This window comes from Mangifera indica, chromosome 12 (genome assembly GCF_011075055.1).
Source record: "Mangifera indica cultivar Alphonso chromosome 12, CATAS_Mindica_2.1, whole genome shotgun sequence".
NCBI classification, from domain to species: Eukaryota; Viridiplantae; Streptophyta; class Magnoliopsida; order Sapindales; family Anacardiaceae; genus Mangifera; species Mangifera indica.
The window spans coordinates 11,478,957-11,495,540 of record NC_058148.1 but is presented as its reverse complement, the minus strand read 5'-3'; the positions used below and the strand labels follow the sequence as shown (position 1 = coordinate 11,495,540).

At 30.5% G+C, this 16,584-nt stretch overlaps 1 protein-coding gene across 1 annotated transcript; it reads left to right on the top strand.

The window, feature by feature from the left end:
- The first annotated feature begins 6,032 nt into the window (after positions 1 to 6,032).
- LOC123193616 (vacuolar protein sorting-associated protein 36) lies at positions 6,033 to 11,792 on the top strand. The gene is made up of 9 exons (XM_044606673.1): positions 6,033 to 7,041; positions 7,553 to 7,756; positions 8,646 to 8,739; positions 8,839 to 8,896; positions 9,065 to 9,134; positions 9,876 to 10,011; positions 10,088 to 10,172; positions 10,964 to 11,024; positions 11,190 to 11,792. Exons 1-8 carry the CDS (start codon positions 6,385 to 6,387, stop codon positions 11,019 to 11,021), a joined length of 1,362 nt encoding a protein of 453 aa, XP_044462608.1. The 5' UTR covers positions 6,033 to 6,384; the 3' UTR covers positions 11,022 to 11,024; positions 11,190 to 11,792.
- Positions 11,793 to 16,584: the final 4,792 nt, after the last annotated feature.

Sequence of the window (16,584 nt, the reverse complement as noted above, 5' to 3'; positions counted from 1 at the left end):
TGAAATGCAAATGTTGACTTATCTCTAAATTTCTGTCAAAATTTTTTATTATGATTAAAGGTAAAATTATCATTTTATTATTAAATTCTAAAATTTTAAAAGTTTATATTATTCTTTTTTTTTATTTTAAAAAACTAACAATTTTCTTAAGGTTAATTTTGAAAATTTATTATTTTTCTCTTAGTGTTTGGAAAACTAATTCAATAAACAGATGGCATCCAAATGATGAAAGGACGACTTCTTTTGATCTAACAAAAGGAGCATAATCTAAAAATCCGATGAAAAGAAGACATCTGAATAACAAAGCGTCATATGGATGAGATAACACTTTATTTGGATTCGACAATGGCGATAGAAAAAGAGAGAGGTGATGATAGATAGTTGAGAGAAACGAAGATGGTGGATGAATAGGTGAAAAAAACATTTAAATTTTCAAAAAAATATAATTTTTCAAAAATTAAATATTTTAGATAATAATAAAGTTATTAATTTTTAAAATATAAAAAATAAGATAAAATTATATATTATTAAAATAATAATTTTATTTTATATTTAATTAAAAATTTTAATATAAATTAAAAATTAAATAAATATTCAAGATTTTAAAAGTATTAAAATGCTAGTTTGTCTTTGCATCCAACCCTCGGTGAGAATAACTCATTTGGTTTTTGTTTAAATACGAATAATTTATAATTTAATAATTGGGCATCGTAGATTATTGTCGGTGGGTGGCACATTTTACGATAAAATTGGTATTATGATGAGCCAGCAAGGAACCTTTGTGTTCGTTTTGGCTTGCTTTTGGGAATCTGAATCGTCCGAGTCAGCCAAATCGCTCATAATAATTAATTAAATAAAAGGGGATTTCTCATAATAATTAATGAACTACAGAAAAAATAGCATAAAGTAGTATATGCCAATTTTATGTTTACACGTCTCATTTTGTTTTGGACCAAAGCCAAGTCAATTTTTGCCACCTCACTGATTGAAGGACCAAATTATTTTCCGAGCTAAGGTTTCAAAAATAATATATATAATATAAGTAAATAAATAATATATTATTATATAATTAAATAATTTTTAATTAAAAATAAAATAATATATAATTATATAATAATATATCATCTATATACTTAAAATATAAATCTAATCATTCCAACTAATAAAATTATAGTTTAGCTATTATTCTAGCCCCTTGAATTACACCTTTTCGGATGCGATCACAACCATCAATTGTAGCTAGTTTTTCATTGATCACTGCCAAAGGTAATTTATAATTTGACAAAGCTTAAATGATTAAGGTCTAATTCTATGTCAAGGTCTACTTATGATAACAAAATTTTTCCTGTGTTTCTTCAAAATTTTATTAGGGGCACTTTAGAACCAACACCTTTTTATAATGGTGAGAATATCCTTTTTTTTTTTTTTTAATTTGATTCTCAATTATCATTCGAAATTTCTAAAAAAAACTAGTTAATTTCATTTAATGAGAAAAACATAAGAGGGTCAAGGATTTCATTAAAATCTTTTCCCTGATAGTTAAAAATAATGAAGAACCCATTAAATTTGTCATTGACTAACTCACCCATAACTTTAAAAAGTAGGAAAGTTTGTTAAAATATTATAGGTTTATTTCCCACCCAAAACTTTCATGAAATGTCACTTTCCCACCCTTTTATGTTTGAAAAAACCATTTATCCACTTATTATTCATTTTCATTAATGAAAATCATTACATAGGAGGGTAGAAAAGTCATTTTACCCAAAAAAAATTTAATTTTTTTGTTGCATGAATTTGATAATATTTAATTATTGTTAAGTTAAATATACTTAATTCAATCAAGCAGAGAAGTTTGGTCTCATTGTCACGTGAAATCGAGATGAAAAAAAGTTGTCAATGTCTCACTGTCACTTGTGTGAGCCTCTAAGTTCTAATACGAATAACCAACACCCCACCTAACTTCTAAATCGTGATTCACACACTCATATTGGAAGCTACCACTTATAGATTCTCTAGCTCCCCATCAACATTGCTTTTGTGGTGTTTGTCTAAAGAGATAGTTAGCCCTAGTCACCGCTACACATATGTCAAGTGTCAAAGGCACCAACAATAGTTATCAAACTAATTTATTTCAATCTCAACCTTCAAATTTATTATAATTTTCCCTGTCTTTTCTCATTTAACCCCTCATTTTTCAATTGATGAAATTTGAACCCAATTTAATTATCGGTACCACCAATCAAATCAAACTCTTATTAGACCTAAGTCATGTCTAATAATTAAGATATTCATTTTTAGTTTTTGTAATTATTAATGAAGAGTGAATAAAAAGTTATAAATTTTTAGATGATAAACTGTTATTTAGTTCCAATAAAGATAAATATTATTTTTACCTTTTTAACAATTTAAAAAACATAACAAAATTTAACAACAAATTTTAGATATAGGTGTTGAACTAGATTTTTCAAATTTAAAGAGCAATAATTTAATTCATCAAAGTTAGGATGGACAATAGTTATTTGGTGATTCTAGAACCTATTCATTATTATTATTATTATTATTAAATTATATTATACTTGAATATATTAAAAGTTGACTTGTTTGGATTTCTAGAAAAGTTTTCATAATTTTGCAAATGCCCATATGCAAAGCATATCGTTATTGACACATTTTTTTAATAATAAAATATTTAATACAATAGCTAAAGATTAAGAACAATAAATTTTACTGCTTTTATTTGTTTTATTAAGTAAAAAAATATTATTGTATTCAGAATTAATATAATATTAATTTTATTTTATATATATTTACTTATTAAAATATAAATTATATATTTATGTCCAATTAAAATAACAAATAAAATGCATAATATTAAAAAATATATATTAATATTAAGATGATACTTTACAAAAATAATTAATTAATTTGATTATTACAACATAAAAAATTACAATATATTACTAATATAGATAATAGTTCAAAAAATATACAAACAAATATTTTAATATAAAACATGTTAATTTAATCAAATATAACATTAATTTATAATTATTAGTTTTTAAGGAGATTTAAATAAAATAATAACTCAATATTTTTTTTATTAATGTTAATAAAAAACTATAATTATTTACATATTTTAAATTTATCAAACATAATAATAATTTATAAGTAATATTATAAATACAAATAAATTATATAAATTTATTTATATAAAATATAATGACATTATTTGATTTGGTGATTTTAACATAAAAGAAAAAGTAACTATTGCATCACAAAATCATAAGTAGTCACTTCAGTTTATACATATAAGTTTTATAATTTATTTATACATATAATTTTATTTTAATTTATACAAAATAATATATATCTCTTATATAAAATCTTACTTAAATCAAACATTATTTTATTTAAGTAAATAATTAAAAAATAAATTACTTAATCAAATGATTAAATTATAATATTTAATTTGAATTATTTGCCATATGTAATAGGACATAAAAAAATCATAGATCACTGTGCATAATACCATCATTTTTATCCAAATTTAATTTAAATATAATGGCACTGGAGTTGTGAACGAGTCGAGTAGCTTTCAAGTTGCTCATAATTTGAATTGAATATTATCAAATCGAATTTTAATTTAAGTTTATTGTTATTTAATTTGGTGAGTTTGTAAACTCATGACCCATATATAATATTATCAAATTTTTAAAAATTTAAAATTTTACATTTATATTTTAATTTTTAATTTTAAATATTAAAGAGTAATTAATAAAAATATAATTTACATAATTGAATTGTAATTTAACGAATCGCGCTTGAGTCATTATTTCTTATTTCAAACTCAAACCAAGAGCTTCTCGATTAACAAGTTTGAATATTTGCTTAAACACAAGCTGTACAAATTTGAATCAAATGATACCCTTTTCAAGTAGGCTCAGTTGCAGCCATAAGTACCCATCAACAAAATATATTAAACATGTTTTCTATGGTATATAAAATAAAAAAGTAGTTATACTTCTATTCAAGACAGTGTAGCCAATAATATTTTATATATATATATATATATATATATATATATATATATATATATATATATATATATTTATTTATTTATTTATTTATGTGGTGACTTAAATATGGATCCTCTCCATGTGCAAAATATTAAAAAACAATTATAATTATGTCTAAAAAGGATAAATTAATAATATTAAAATTATATATATATTTTTTAAATTAACAATTTTTTTAAAAATTAAAGTTTAAAAAATTCACTTGTTCTTCCTAAGATTTGATATCCCAAAATTTGCCGCTTTCTCTAACAAATGATGACCCTTTATTGAAATCTAGTTAAAACTTTGTTTGGACAATATTTTATCGTCTATATTTAAATGATGAAGTTTCGTCCTTTCAAGGCATCTTTGGATGACTGAGTTTAGGTTGAAAATTTATAATCATTGATAACCGAAGAGGTAAAGAAAAACCTATAGATTTAGAAGAAAAAATGATTTTCCGAAATTGAGGTTTGAGATAAAATGTTAATTTTTAAAATATAGAGAGATAAAATAAGATAAAATAATATATATTTTAATAATATTATTAAAATAACACTTTTACTCTTATATTTAATAACTATTTTAACGAAAGTTTAATAATATATTAGTGTTTAAATTTTTAAATTATCGTAAATATATTTTTGAAACTAAACTAAAATTTGAATAAAAAATAGGCCAAAGGACTGCTGCCCACCCAAAGTTCTCCTATTAATTTTAAAATTCTTATTTACCTACCTATGACCGGTTAAAATTAATGAAACTCTAACCTCTGAAAAATTTATCTCATTTTCCCTTCTAAAAGTTTAAAAACTAACATTTTCTTCCTCAGACCAAGTTTGAAAAAATCACATTTTCCCTTTAGGATTTAGTTTCAATATCTCGTCACACTCTCTAGCATTATCGTTGATTGTTTCTCTCTCTCGACGGTTCCCCTTCTTCTGACAGCCTACTTTAACACCATCACAACCCATCCTACATCTAGAGACGTTGTCTGAGAAGAGAAATCATCTTTCTAGACAATGTCTCTAGATGTCGGATGGGTTGGGATGGTGTTAAGGCAGGCCATCAGAGGAAGAGGAACCATCAGGAGGGAGAGACGACCGATGATGATGTTAGAGAGTGTGACGAGATATTGAAACTAAACCCTAAGGGGAAAATGTGATTTTTTCAAACTTAGTTGAGGAGAGAAAAGTTAGTTTTTTAAATTTAGGGAGGGAGGAGAATAAAATTATATTTAAATTTATTTTTAATATTAAATATAAAATAATGATTTTATGCTAAAAATTAATAGATTTAAATAATCATGAATAGATAAATAAGATTTTTAAAATTAATAAAAAAAACTTTAAAAAATCAGCATGCTTGAATGGGAAGTAGTCCTTTGGCCTAAAAAATAATGATATGACCATAAGTGTGTTACAAGTTTTCAAAACGTGATACGCAAAACTCTCTTCAAAGAAAATAAACTTTTTCCATAACATCATTAATTACATGAATTATTTACAAGCCTCACTCACCAAATCGGGCTACCCACTCAATTTAATGATCAAAATCTTTTCTTAAAAATTGAAAAACACTTAAATTCCACGTTTCACGATGTGATGTGTCATGTATGTCATTTCAAAAGCATTGTAAACATCGATCAACTTTTTTTTTTTGTCTTGACAATGTATGATAGAGATCGTAGTTGATGAAGAATAAAGTGTGAAGCTATAATATCCTTTTATTTTTTATTGTCGTGCAAATTTATGTATTTCGTATAAGTTTTCAAGTCTACTACGACATCTACGGTATTTTAGTCTTCTAAGCACGAATAACAAACCCGTTTTATTATGCATATTATCGGTAAGCGGCAAATTTCACCACTTCAAAGGTCAAACCAACATACACGTAACTGTCAAAGGGCCGGGCTAGCCCACGACACGGCCCAATCCTATCAATTTTGACATGATCCGTGAGTTTTGTAAACCTTAGAGCCTTTGAAGATGGAGATCGTAGATCGTGCCTCGAGTTTGATCATCGTTGTGAATTAACATGAACCGCAAAACTTACTGGTTGACGGATCATGACACGATACAGTCCAACTGCACGGCGGACTACTCCGGATTCTACCCAATGCAGCCCATTATCGTGTCTAAACCCATGAATTAAGGTTTGAAAAAGTAGCCAACGCTGTCGTTTCACGCCCTCTATCTCACTTCTACTCCTGTAGCTTTGCCAAATTACAGTTAAGACCCACTCGTCTTCTTCATCTCTGGCGTTCACCAAAGCTATCAGAACAACGTTTGATCAATCCATCTCAATCTCAGTTCCAATTTCATTTTCAATGGGAAGCACCAATAACTTCTTTCCGTCAGCCTCCGTCACCAGCAGCGGTCGCCCGGTTCTCCTTCAGAACGAAGTAGAATGCAATCTCCTCTCCAACGTCGACCTCGAACCCGACGATACCACCAATCCCAATTTCTTTTATCCTTTAAAATCTGGCCTTTTAATCCTCACCACCCACCGCCTTCTCTGGCTCTCATCCTCCGCCACCTCCACCGCCGCCGCCGCCGTCCCGCTCTCCAGCATCACCCACATCCTCGCCTCCAAAAGATCCATCAAGTCAGTCTTCCACTCCCCGCGCTTCCGCTTCCAAGTCTCCGTCACTAGCGACAATCGGGTCGCTGAATCTGGTCGGGGTCCGAAGTCTGTGGTGGTGACGGCTGTTGTGAGGGGTAAGGGCGACTGGGAGGTGTTTGTGGCAAAGCTGTGGGAGTGTTGGAGGGGGAAAGCGTGGGAGGTGACCAGTGAGAATGTGGGCGGGACTGGGTCGGGTTTGAGTTCAAGTTCGAATTCCGGTTTGGGTCCAACTGGGTTGTATGGGAGTGATGGGTCGGTGAGAATGGTGGGAGTGGCTGGCATATTGAGGAGGGAGCAGGAGAAGTGGGAGAGTACTGACAAGAGCATGCAAGAAGCATTTCATGACTTAAATGCTCTCATGGTATTAAATTTATTGTTTTTGTTTTCATTCAAATTTGATAATACGTTTTTATGTAGTGTTTGTTTTGAAATCGCATGTTTAGGGATTGATTGTTCTTGGAAGTTTTGAATGATCAAGTTTATAAGAAACTGCGTTTCCTTCCATTGCATGTGGTGTGGTTTGGACTGGAGATTTTTTTTATTATTGTGTGTTATGTTTTGAGAAGTTTTTGTAAAAATTGACGGTCTGTTTGGTTTAGGAACAGAATTTTTCATTTTGAAAACAGGGGATGTAAGATATTTTATTGCAATGGATTTTGAGAACTGACTCTAAAAGTTATTAAAAACGGTTGTCCTACACAATTCTAAAAATTAGTGTAAAATAAAAAATGATAAAAGTGGTTTGCAGTAGTTTGCTTGTGTCTTTGATTGTGCTTCTGTTGGACTCTTTATGGGTTCACTTAAGTTTGTTTAGCCATTGTTATTGTTTAGTTTATATGGCTTGAGCTCAAAGAACTGTCTTGGATTTACAGAGTAAAGCTAAAGAGATGGTGATGTTAGCAGAGAAGATGAGGCAGAAACTTTTGTCTGGCTCGAATTCACATACAGGTTCAGCAAATGAAGAGGAAGTTGGTTCTAAAGAAGATATGCAAGAATTATTATTGAGTGTTGGTATTATATCTCCAGTTACAAAAGAGTCAGCTGGTGCCTTATATCACCAACAATTGTCACGCCAGGTTTGTTGCTCACCTATTCATGGTTGTCCCAAGTAGTTCTATAGTATTATTATGTTGATGAAAAGCATGCCAAATGTAAGAGCTTTTAGGTATGGAAGGGTTATTTGAGCAGTACAACTAGAACTTTTACTAAAGAGCGTAGAAGTGGTCTGTGAATTTTCGTGTATTGAGGTTTCTAGATGAAAAAACATATGCAAGTGATGCAGTCATATGTCCAATAACTTATCTCAACAACCATTTGAAGGTATATGTTTACAATCAGTGTATGTGGGGCTAAAATAAGATTTTTAAGTTGGCAAATGAAAGGTCTAAGAACAAATAAGGGTAGATTAGTTTAAGTTTGGAATAGATTTTGATTTGAATTAAACTAATTATTTGCTGGAATCTCAAGACAGTGGAAGAAATTGGGGTAGATGTACCCAGGTTCTTATGGTTTTTATTTTTAAAATTTAGATTCACTTTAAACTTTTGGATTTTCTGATAAGTTACATTCTATCAAAGTAAAGTTAACCAAGAGATCTTGTATTGGAATCTCCACATGTCTGCATTCTGCATTTGTATATGCTTTTTTGAATTCATTTGCATTGAACTCACACATGAAGAGACCCATTAGAGATTAGGATTTATTTACAAGCTTAAGAATAACTTTATTCTTTAAAAGATCTAATCATGTTTCAGCATGCTTCCTCCTTTCTTCTTCTTCTTAAAGTTCCGAAATGTTATGTTTCTTGTTTTTGTATGCTAGTGTCAAATAATATGTATTGTGTTTTGCCTATCTGAGTTTATTTTATGAACTACTGTAAATGATTTGTGTAGAAACAGAATGCTTTTTGATATTGGTTTTCGTTTCAAAAGGGATAATTTTATTTCATTATTTCATGGCACTCAGTTGGCAGATTTTGTCAAAATTCCGCTAGAGAGAGCTGGAGGAATGATCAATCTTATTGATATCTATTGTCTCTTCAATCGTGCTCGAGGCACAGGTTTTCTTTCTTTGTTTTGTTTCAGTCTCTCTCTTCCTTTTTTTTTTGTCTCTCGTGTTCTTCATTCGAGAATTACTCACCCTCCCTATCTTTACGCAGCATTGATCTCACCAGATGATTTGCTGCAAGCATGCTCTCTTTGGGAGAAGTTTGATGTGTAAGTGGCATATATTCCTCACTTTTCTGTTTGGCAAAGTGGCCTTCTATTTGAGTTTATTGTGCAAAATGTGGAATCTGATTTATGTTTAAATTCAACTCTATTCTTTCTTTCATAAGATGATGCTAAATGTTCAATTCATTTTCTGTGTTTTTTTTTTTTCAACAGTCCTGTAATGCTTCGGAAGTTTGATAGTGGAGTCATGGTCATCCAGAACAAGTCCCACAGTGATGAGGAGGTGATCCCTTTTATCTTTAAACTGTTTCATTTTGTTTGAAAGCATTTTGTGTTTATATTTGAAGTGTATTTCTTTTCTATTTTTAAGCAGAGATGATGGAATTGACTGGAGGCTTAAGATTCTTGTTGCATTTCATAACTTCTATGCATTTCTTTCACCTGTTGTTGCTTGAAAATTAGTTTTTTTTTTTTTTTTATGGGAAAAGTTATGCAGCAATCAATAATACTATGTTCATAGAAGTATCTGCTGTAAAATTTTTACCTCAAGTATATCTTTAACTCTTGGGGTCAAAAAAATATTTCTCATCTTTTACTCTTTAATATTATTAGGGACATCTTCATTGCATGAATATCTGGATTAATTCTTATGTTTGGTCTGTACTTTATGTGAATATATTGCTATCTGGGCCTTTTCATAGGTCTCCTCAAATGGGCCATGTTTGCTCCTATTTTCAACTGATTGTCTTCCTATTTAAAACTCATATAAGAAATTAGCTGCTATTTTCTGTCATGTTTTTTTGTTAGTGAAAAAAATTTAAAAACTAGGGACATTTTTCTTTCCTGACCATGTGGAGAGAAGCTAGGTGGCAGCAGGCAATTTGATTTCAGTCTTACCATCTACTCTGTCATATTGAATGTTCAGTCACCTGTTGAGTCAAATACATAATTCTTTTATGTTTTCCTTCTGCTCCATTTAGTTTTAATTAGTATAATAATCACTAACTGCTGCTGTCAAGAGCAGGTTTTTGCCAGAATCAAAGCCCTGGTGACAAAGCCTGAAGCTCTCCGAACTGGAATAAGTGCCAGTGATGCTGCAATGACATTAGGGATTGCTCCAGCTATGGCCAAGGAGCATCTTCTAACTGCTGAGAGCAGAGGTATAACGCTATGCTGCTTTCTCAGAATATTTGTGAGTTTTGGGTTCTAATGTATAATATTAAATAATATTGGCAGGTCTCCTATGCCGAGATATCAGTCCAGATGGCTTTCGCTTTTATTTCAATTTGTTTCCTGAAATCGTTCTAGATGACTTGTACTTGTAAGTGAAGATTCTTACCGATTTTATGACTTCCTTTTTTTTTTTTTCCTCTATATGCATCTGTATCAGATAGGTTTTATATATAAATGAAAAAGATCATAGATAAACTAATGGATAGGTTTCTTAAAACACCATGTTGCAATCACAATTAATTGTAACAGAACTCTTGAAGGGAAAAAAAAGTTATCTGAAGTCATCCAATAAGTCAAAAGGTTAGCGAAGAAAAAGGCAATGTCTTGTGATTTAGTTCAATACTATTGTGTTTGTAGTTAATTTTAAATTACTGTACATGTATCTTCATTTCTATACCGTTTTTGGTTCAACATGGTTTACCTACTGTAAAAATAATCAATGTCTAAGGTTGTCTCCTTGAGTCAATTTCAGTTTGAGTTGAATGATCTGTTAAATCAAGGTATTAGAGACATATACTAGGCATTGACATTCAGTTTGCATTAGAGAAATCATTAAGGATGTAATTTCTTCTGTGTCGCTGCATGGACTACTGAGTGTGGCTGATCGAAATATAATTTTAATGCTCCAAATTCATCTATCCAATCTCAGATGAGTTAATTTTCCTTTTATTTAAAAATTTTTTCTTATGCTGGCTTTTGAGGGTCATCACCTTTTTGTTTTCTGTCATTTATTTTCCTTTCTGTTGGCTTTGATGATGCTGATGTCATGTCATTCATTTAATTTTAAAATTATCAACTGTTTATTCTTCAGCATATTTTTTCAATTTTAAATTGATTTTTTTCTTCATGGTATTTATGATGTGCATTGTAACTGTATAGAGTCAAAGAACATGGGATCTATAGTACATGGGTAAAATCTGCAGCTGTTTCTGGGTAAAAGGTAAGAAAGACTGTTTTCTCCAATCCACTCCTTCCTTTTCACACTGCCAAAATAATATATCTTAAAAATTGGTCCTATTTAGTGAATACTGAGGAGATGTAGTTATCAGTCTTTATCTGTTATCTAGGAAGTTTTTCCTTCTTTATCAGTTTGTGTCTCTTCTAGGTTGCAGTGGATGCATAGGCTTAAGCTTTTGGAACCACTTTCTGAACAGAGGGATTTGCCTGACTTCAATGGTAAAAGATATTCAGAACTAGTGTATCAATCAGGCTGACATTAATTCTTCATTATCTTTACAAGTTGAAAGTTTTCCGTCAAAAGATGGCAAGAGACCAAGACCAAGTCCAAAATTGTATTTGTATCCTGTTCATTGTAAGTCAGGCTATCAGTTGAGATTGGAGCCATTTTTAGCGATGCATAGAGGTGATCAGTGATAAATATGTGGTTAAATCCCTGCTTATTTTCTCAGCAAGGTCATAATAGAAAAAATCTTCTGTATCTCAGGTATTACTTTTGGGATTTGTAAAACTATAGCTTGGCATATTTAGTACATGCCCAAATATTTTCTCAACATTGCTTTAAAGTTGGTATAAGGAAAGTGTAAATTATGATAAAAGTCAAATGCAGTCATTTTCCCTGTCTTTCTTGGGAAAACATTTTTATGATTACCTGCACCCTCAGCATGTAATAGTTGATTGGGTATGGTTGTGAAGAAGTATTGTTTCTTGTCATTGAAAATGTATTGGAGCTGTTTGTGTATGGTGGCAATCTCTGAAATGTTCATCTTCACACAGTGAAAGGGTACAGTTTTCCCTCTGACACTCTTTGATGTTAAACTTGCTGATAGCAATAGCTGATTTATTTGGTAGTGAGAAATGCCGTTAACACATTCTGTTCTTGCTCTATTAGCTATATCCGATTTGTACTTTTGAGACAAATGAGTATTTCCTTTTTTGGGAAAAGGATTATTTCACACCCAAATTTTAGGTCATTTTCAAACCTACACCTACGAGAGATGCAAAACCATTTCTTCAACTCATAGCTAAATTTCTGTTAATTTTTTCTGTTAAAGAGAGGAGTAAAATAATCATTTTACTGTTTATATAAAAAAGTTATAAAGTTTATTGCTCTCTCCCCTTTCAGGTTTTAGAAACTAATATTTCACATTTACTTAAAGTTTTCAAACTTTGAAAAGTAACATTTTCACCTTCAAACCTAAGGTTTCCATATTTTTGAAAATTCAGTCGTCCATCATAATTTTCAAAAATAGCAGTTTTATCCTCATTTTTCGATTTCATTTTTCAATGTTGTCTCTGACCTTCTTCTTCTCTTGGTACAACAGCGGTGGTGCGATGAAAAGATCTCTGTCTCCTTGTCGCATGGTGCGTCGAAGGGACATAGATCTCTTCGTCACACGATGCGACAAAGAGACAAAGATCTCTTCGTCGCACCACTCAAACAACGAAAGACGATACTTTGTCATCCTTCGTTGCTCGTCTCGTTATCCAGATGAGACAATGAAGCGTTGTCTTTCATCTGTTCTTCCATATTTGATGAATATTATAAGCAAAACAATCTTATTCGGGAGAGGAGACAGACAGATAGCAAAGCAAACACTCCTCTCCATGTGCTAGCTTCATGCCCGGCGTCTTGACTCCTTCCTAGTCCTGGCCACGGGCCGGTTTGGCCCGTGAACCGGACCGAAACCCGTCCGGCTAAACCCGGAACCGGAACCGGTAGACCCGGAACCGGCAGTGAACCGGAACCGAAACCGTGGCTCTACGGTTCGGTTTCGGTTCACATAAATTGAAACCGTGGAACCGCCGGTTCACACCGGTTTATGAACCGGCGGTTTACTGTGCTGAACCGAAAAAAATTTTAAAATTTTTTGAAATTTTTTTTATTTTTTTTGAATTTTATTTAAAAAGGCAACGGTTCCCTGCGTAGGGAACCGTTGCCTTTTGAAGGAAATTTGCAGGGCACCGTTGGTCCCCTGCAATTTTCAGTGAAGTTGCAGGGGACCGTTGGTCCCCTGCAATTTTTTGAAATTTCAATTTACCCCCCCTATTTCTAATTTTTTTCAAAAAATTTTTTTTCTATATATACCCCTTTAAATTCTATTCTTTCAAATCTCAATCTCTCTACTCTCTCACTCAATCCTTCAAACTCTCATTCTCATTCTTTAAACTCTTAATATTCTCTCAATCTTTCAATTCAATTAAATTTTCTTAAATTTAATTAAATTCTTTCTTATTTTTTTATTAATTTCAATTTCAATTTTTTTTTATACAATTCATAATTAATTATAGAATTTATTTATATAATTAATTTTATTTTTTATTATTTTATTATCTTTTATAATTAATCATATAATTTATTTATATAATTAATTTTATTTATTATCAAAAAATGGCAAGTAGTGGAAATTCTTCCGGTTTACGAAGATTTGGGCAATATTCACATATATCAAATGTGAATGAAAATCAATTTATAGATGATTTTCATTCACAAGAAAGTGAAAACCAATATGAAGAGGTGGAGCAACAACAACAACATCAACAACAAATGGAGATGGAACAACAATCTCAAAAAATTCCTACATCCGATATTTTCAAAATTCATTTCAAGAAAATATAAAAGGAAGATGGTAATTTTGATGTTGCTTGCAATTATTGTAGGCGAATTTACAAATTCAAACAAGGAGGTAGATACGGAACATTCAAAAGGCACTTGGAGTCAAAGCATCCGGAAAAAATGGGACAAAGCCGAGGCCAAACACAAATAACCGGGTATGATTCTTCTACACACAAATCTTTATTTATGTATAGTGATAATAAAAGTAAAGAAGAATTTGCAAAAATGGTAGCAATAGATCATTTAGCATTTAATTTTGGTGAAAATTTAGGTTTTAATAATTATTGTAAAACTGCATTAAATCCTGCATATAAAACTATTCCAAGAAATACATTAAAAAGAACATTATTTAGTTTATATAAAAAACAAAAAAAAGAGTTAATTCAATTTTTTACAAATTTTAATGCACGTGTATCTCTATGTAGTGATATTTGGAGTGACCATTGGCAAGTTCACTCTTATATGGGTATAACTTGTCATTGGATAAATGATGATTTTCTATTACAAAAAAGAATTTTATCATTTAGGGTGTTTGATGAACGACATACGGCTGATAATATTTATAGAATAATTAAAGGAATATTAGAAGAATATAAATTACTTTATAAAATTTTTTCAATTTCATTTGATAATGCACGTTCAAATACTGCCTCAATAAATAAATTAATTGATATTTGCAGACCTAATTTAGGTGGTAGATTTTTTCATATTAGATGTGCATGTCATGTGTTAAATTTATGTGTACAAGATGGTTTAGAATGTCTTAATAATTTTATTAGTCCAATAAAAATAGCAATTTCATATTTATAGACACATCCCCAAATTATGAAAGAATGGGGTAAATTTTGTAAACAACATAATAAAAGACCAAAAAGATTTCCTAAAGATGTGCCGACTCGTTAGAATTCAACATATGAATTACTCAACGAGTCATTTGATTATAAGGATTTATTATGCTCATTTATTTCACAAAATGTGCCACAAATTATATTATATCCCCAACATTGGGATATTTGTTCAAAAATTTTAAATGTATTAAGAAATTTTAATAATGCAACATATACTTTAAGTGAGGTTTATTATCCCACTTCTCATTTATTTTTAAATGAAGCTGTTAATATTATTGGAGCTTTACAAGAAGCCGAACAAGATATTCTTTTACAAGAAGTTGTTTCTTTAATGAAAACAAAATGGTTAAATTACTATAAAATAATTCCAGAACTTTTTCTTGTTGCATGTTTTTTTGATCCTAGATTTAAATTAGATGGTGTCACAGATTATTTGACATTATATTATGAATGTTTGCAATTAGATGAAGTTAATATTCCATTAACTATAACTAATATTATGAATTTAATTAAAGAAATTTATGCTGAATATGCATTAATTTATGGTGGTTCTTCTTCCTCTCTACCATCTATTGCCCCATCATCAACCCAAAATATGAGTTATGGTGATCGTATTATGATGCAAAGGGGCAAAAGACCAAGAGGAACATTAGGCTCCACCTCGGAGCTTGATATTTATTTAACTACTATTTTTGAGTTTGGTGACAACAATATAGGTAAAGACTTTCCAGTTTTAGAATGGTGGAGTCGACACGCATCAACTTTTCCAATATTGACAGCTATTGCTAAACAAGTTCTAGCAGCATCGGTATCAACTGTCGCAGTAGAACAAGCTTTTAGTCAAGGGGGTAATATATTGGATGAGAGACGATCAAGTTTGGCTCCCGAATCTATTGAAGCTCAAGTATGCGTGGACGATTGGACAAGAGTCGAATTACGACAACAAGAAATAAAAGTGGACTTCAATGAAGAATCGCTTGATTTAACTACAGATAGTTCGATGACGACGGGAAATAATACTCAAGATAGTGGAGGTGAATGATAAGGTAAGGGGGTACTGCCAGCTATTAGATATGCAAAGGTAAGAGAACTACGTAGGCTTTGATTCTTCTAAACCCCAAGAAAATACGTAGGAAGCTTAATTGAAAAATTAAGTCCAAGCCTTTCTTTTAAATTTTAATTATTGTAATTAATAATTTAAAAATTAAATCAAGATCATGTATTGGAATTGATGGTTCAATATTGGTTTCGAATCGAAACCGTCGGTTCCGAATCAAAACCGTCGGTTTCGAACCGGGGCCATGAACCGGAACCGGCGGTTCCGAACCGTGGACGAACCGTCCTGTTACAATTTCAGTTCAGGGTCCTTATATTTTCGAATCGTGAACCGATAATTTCAAACCGAAACCGATGGTTCATGAATCGTGGCCAGGTCTACTCCTTACGCTCTTAGAAGAACTTTGCCCCAGAAACAAGCAAAATGATAATGCCAACTCTTAAAGTAATTTAAGAGACAAAAGTGCGGTTCCATATGCAGCAGATTACGAGTTTAATTCTTTTTTGATGAGATATTACAATTAAATTTTTTATTTCTCTAATTCAGTAATTACAGAGTTGGTTATTAAATTAGAATTTATTAACTTTTAACTTATTTAATTATGAGAACGATCACTAAATCTAAAGTTTATTCTCCCTGTTTTGGTTGATTCAGTTTTATAACATAAATTTTTAACTTACTTAATTTAATAATTATGAGATCAATCATTAAATTTAGAGTTTATTTTATCTAATGTGATTAATTTAATCTCGTAAAAATGATTATTCAATTTGAATAAAATTCTTTATTATCCAAAAAAAACCAACTACACCTAATTAAATCATAAAACAAATAAATAAATATTTAATATGTAATTTTTATTAAAAAATGATATATAATAATATAATAATACAAATAAATATATATTAATTTGTATATTAAGAATAATTATGCCTACTATTGCTTATAATAAATTCAATTGAGTTTATTGATTATATTATTTATCTTTTCGTATTAATTTCCCATTTTAACCCTTTAGTAT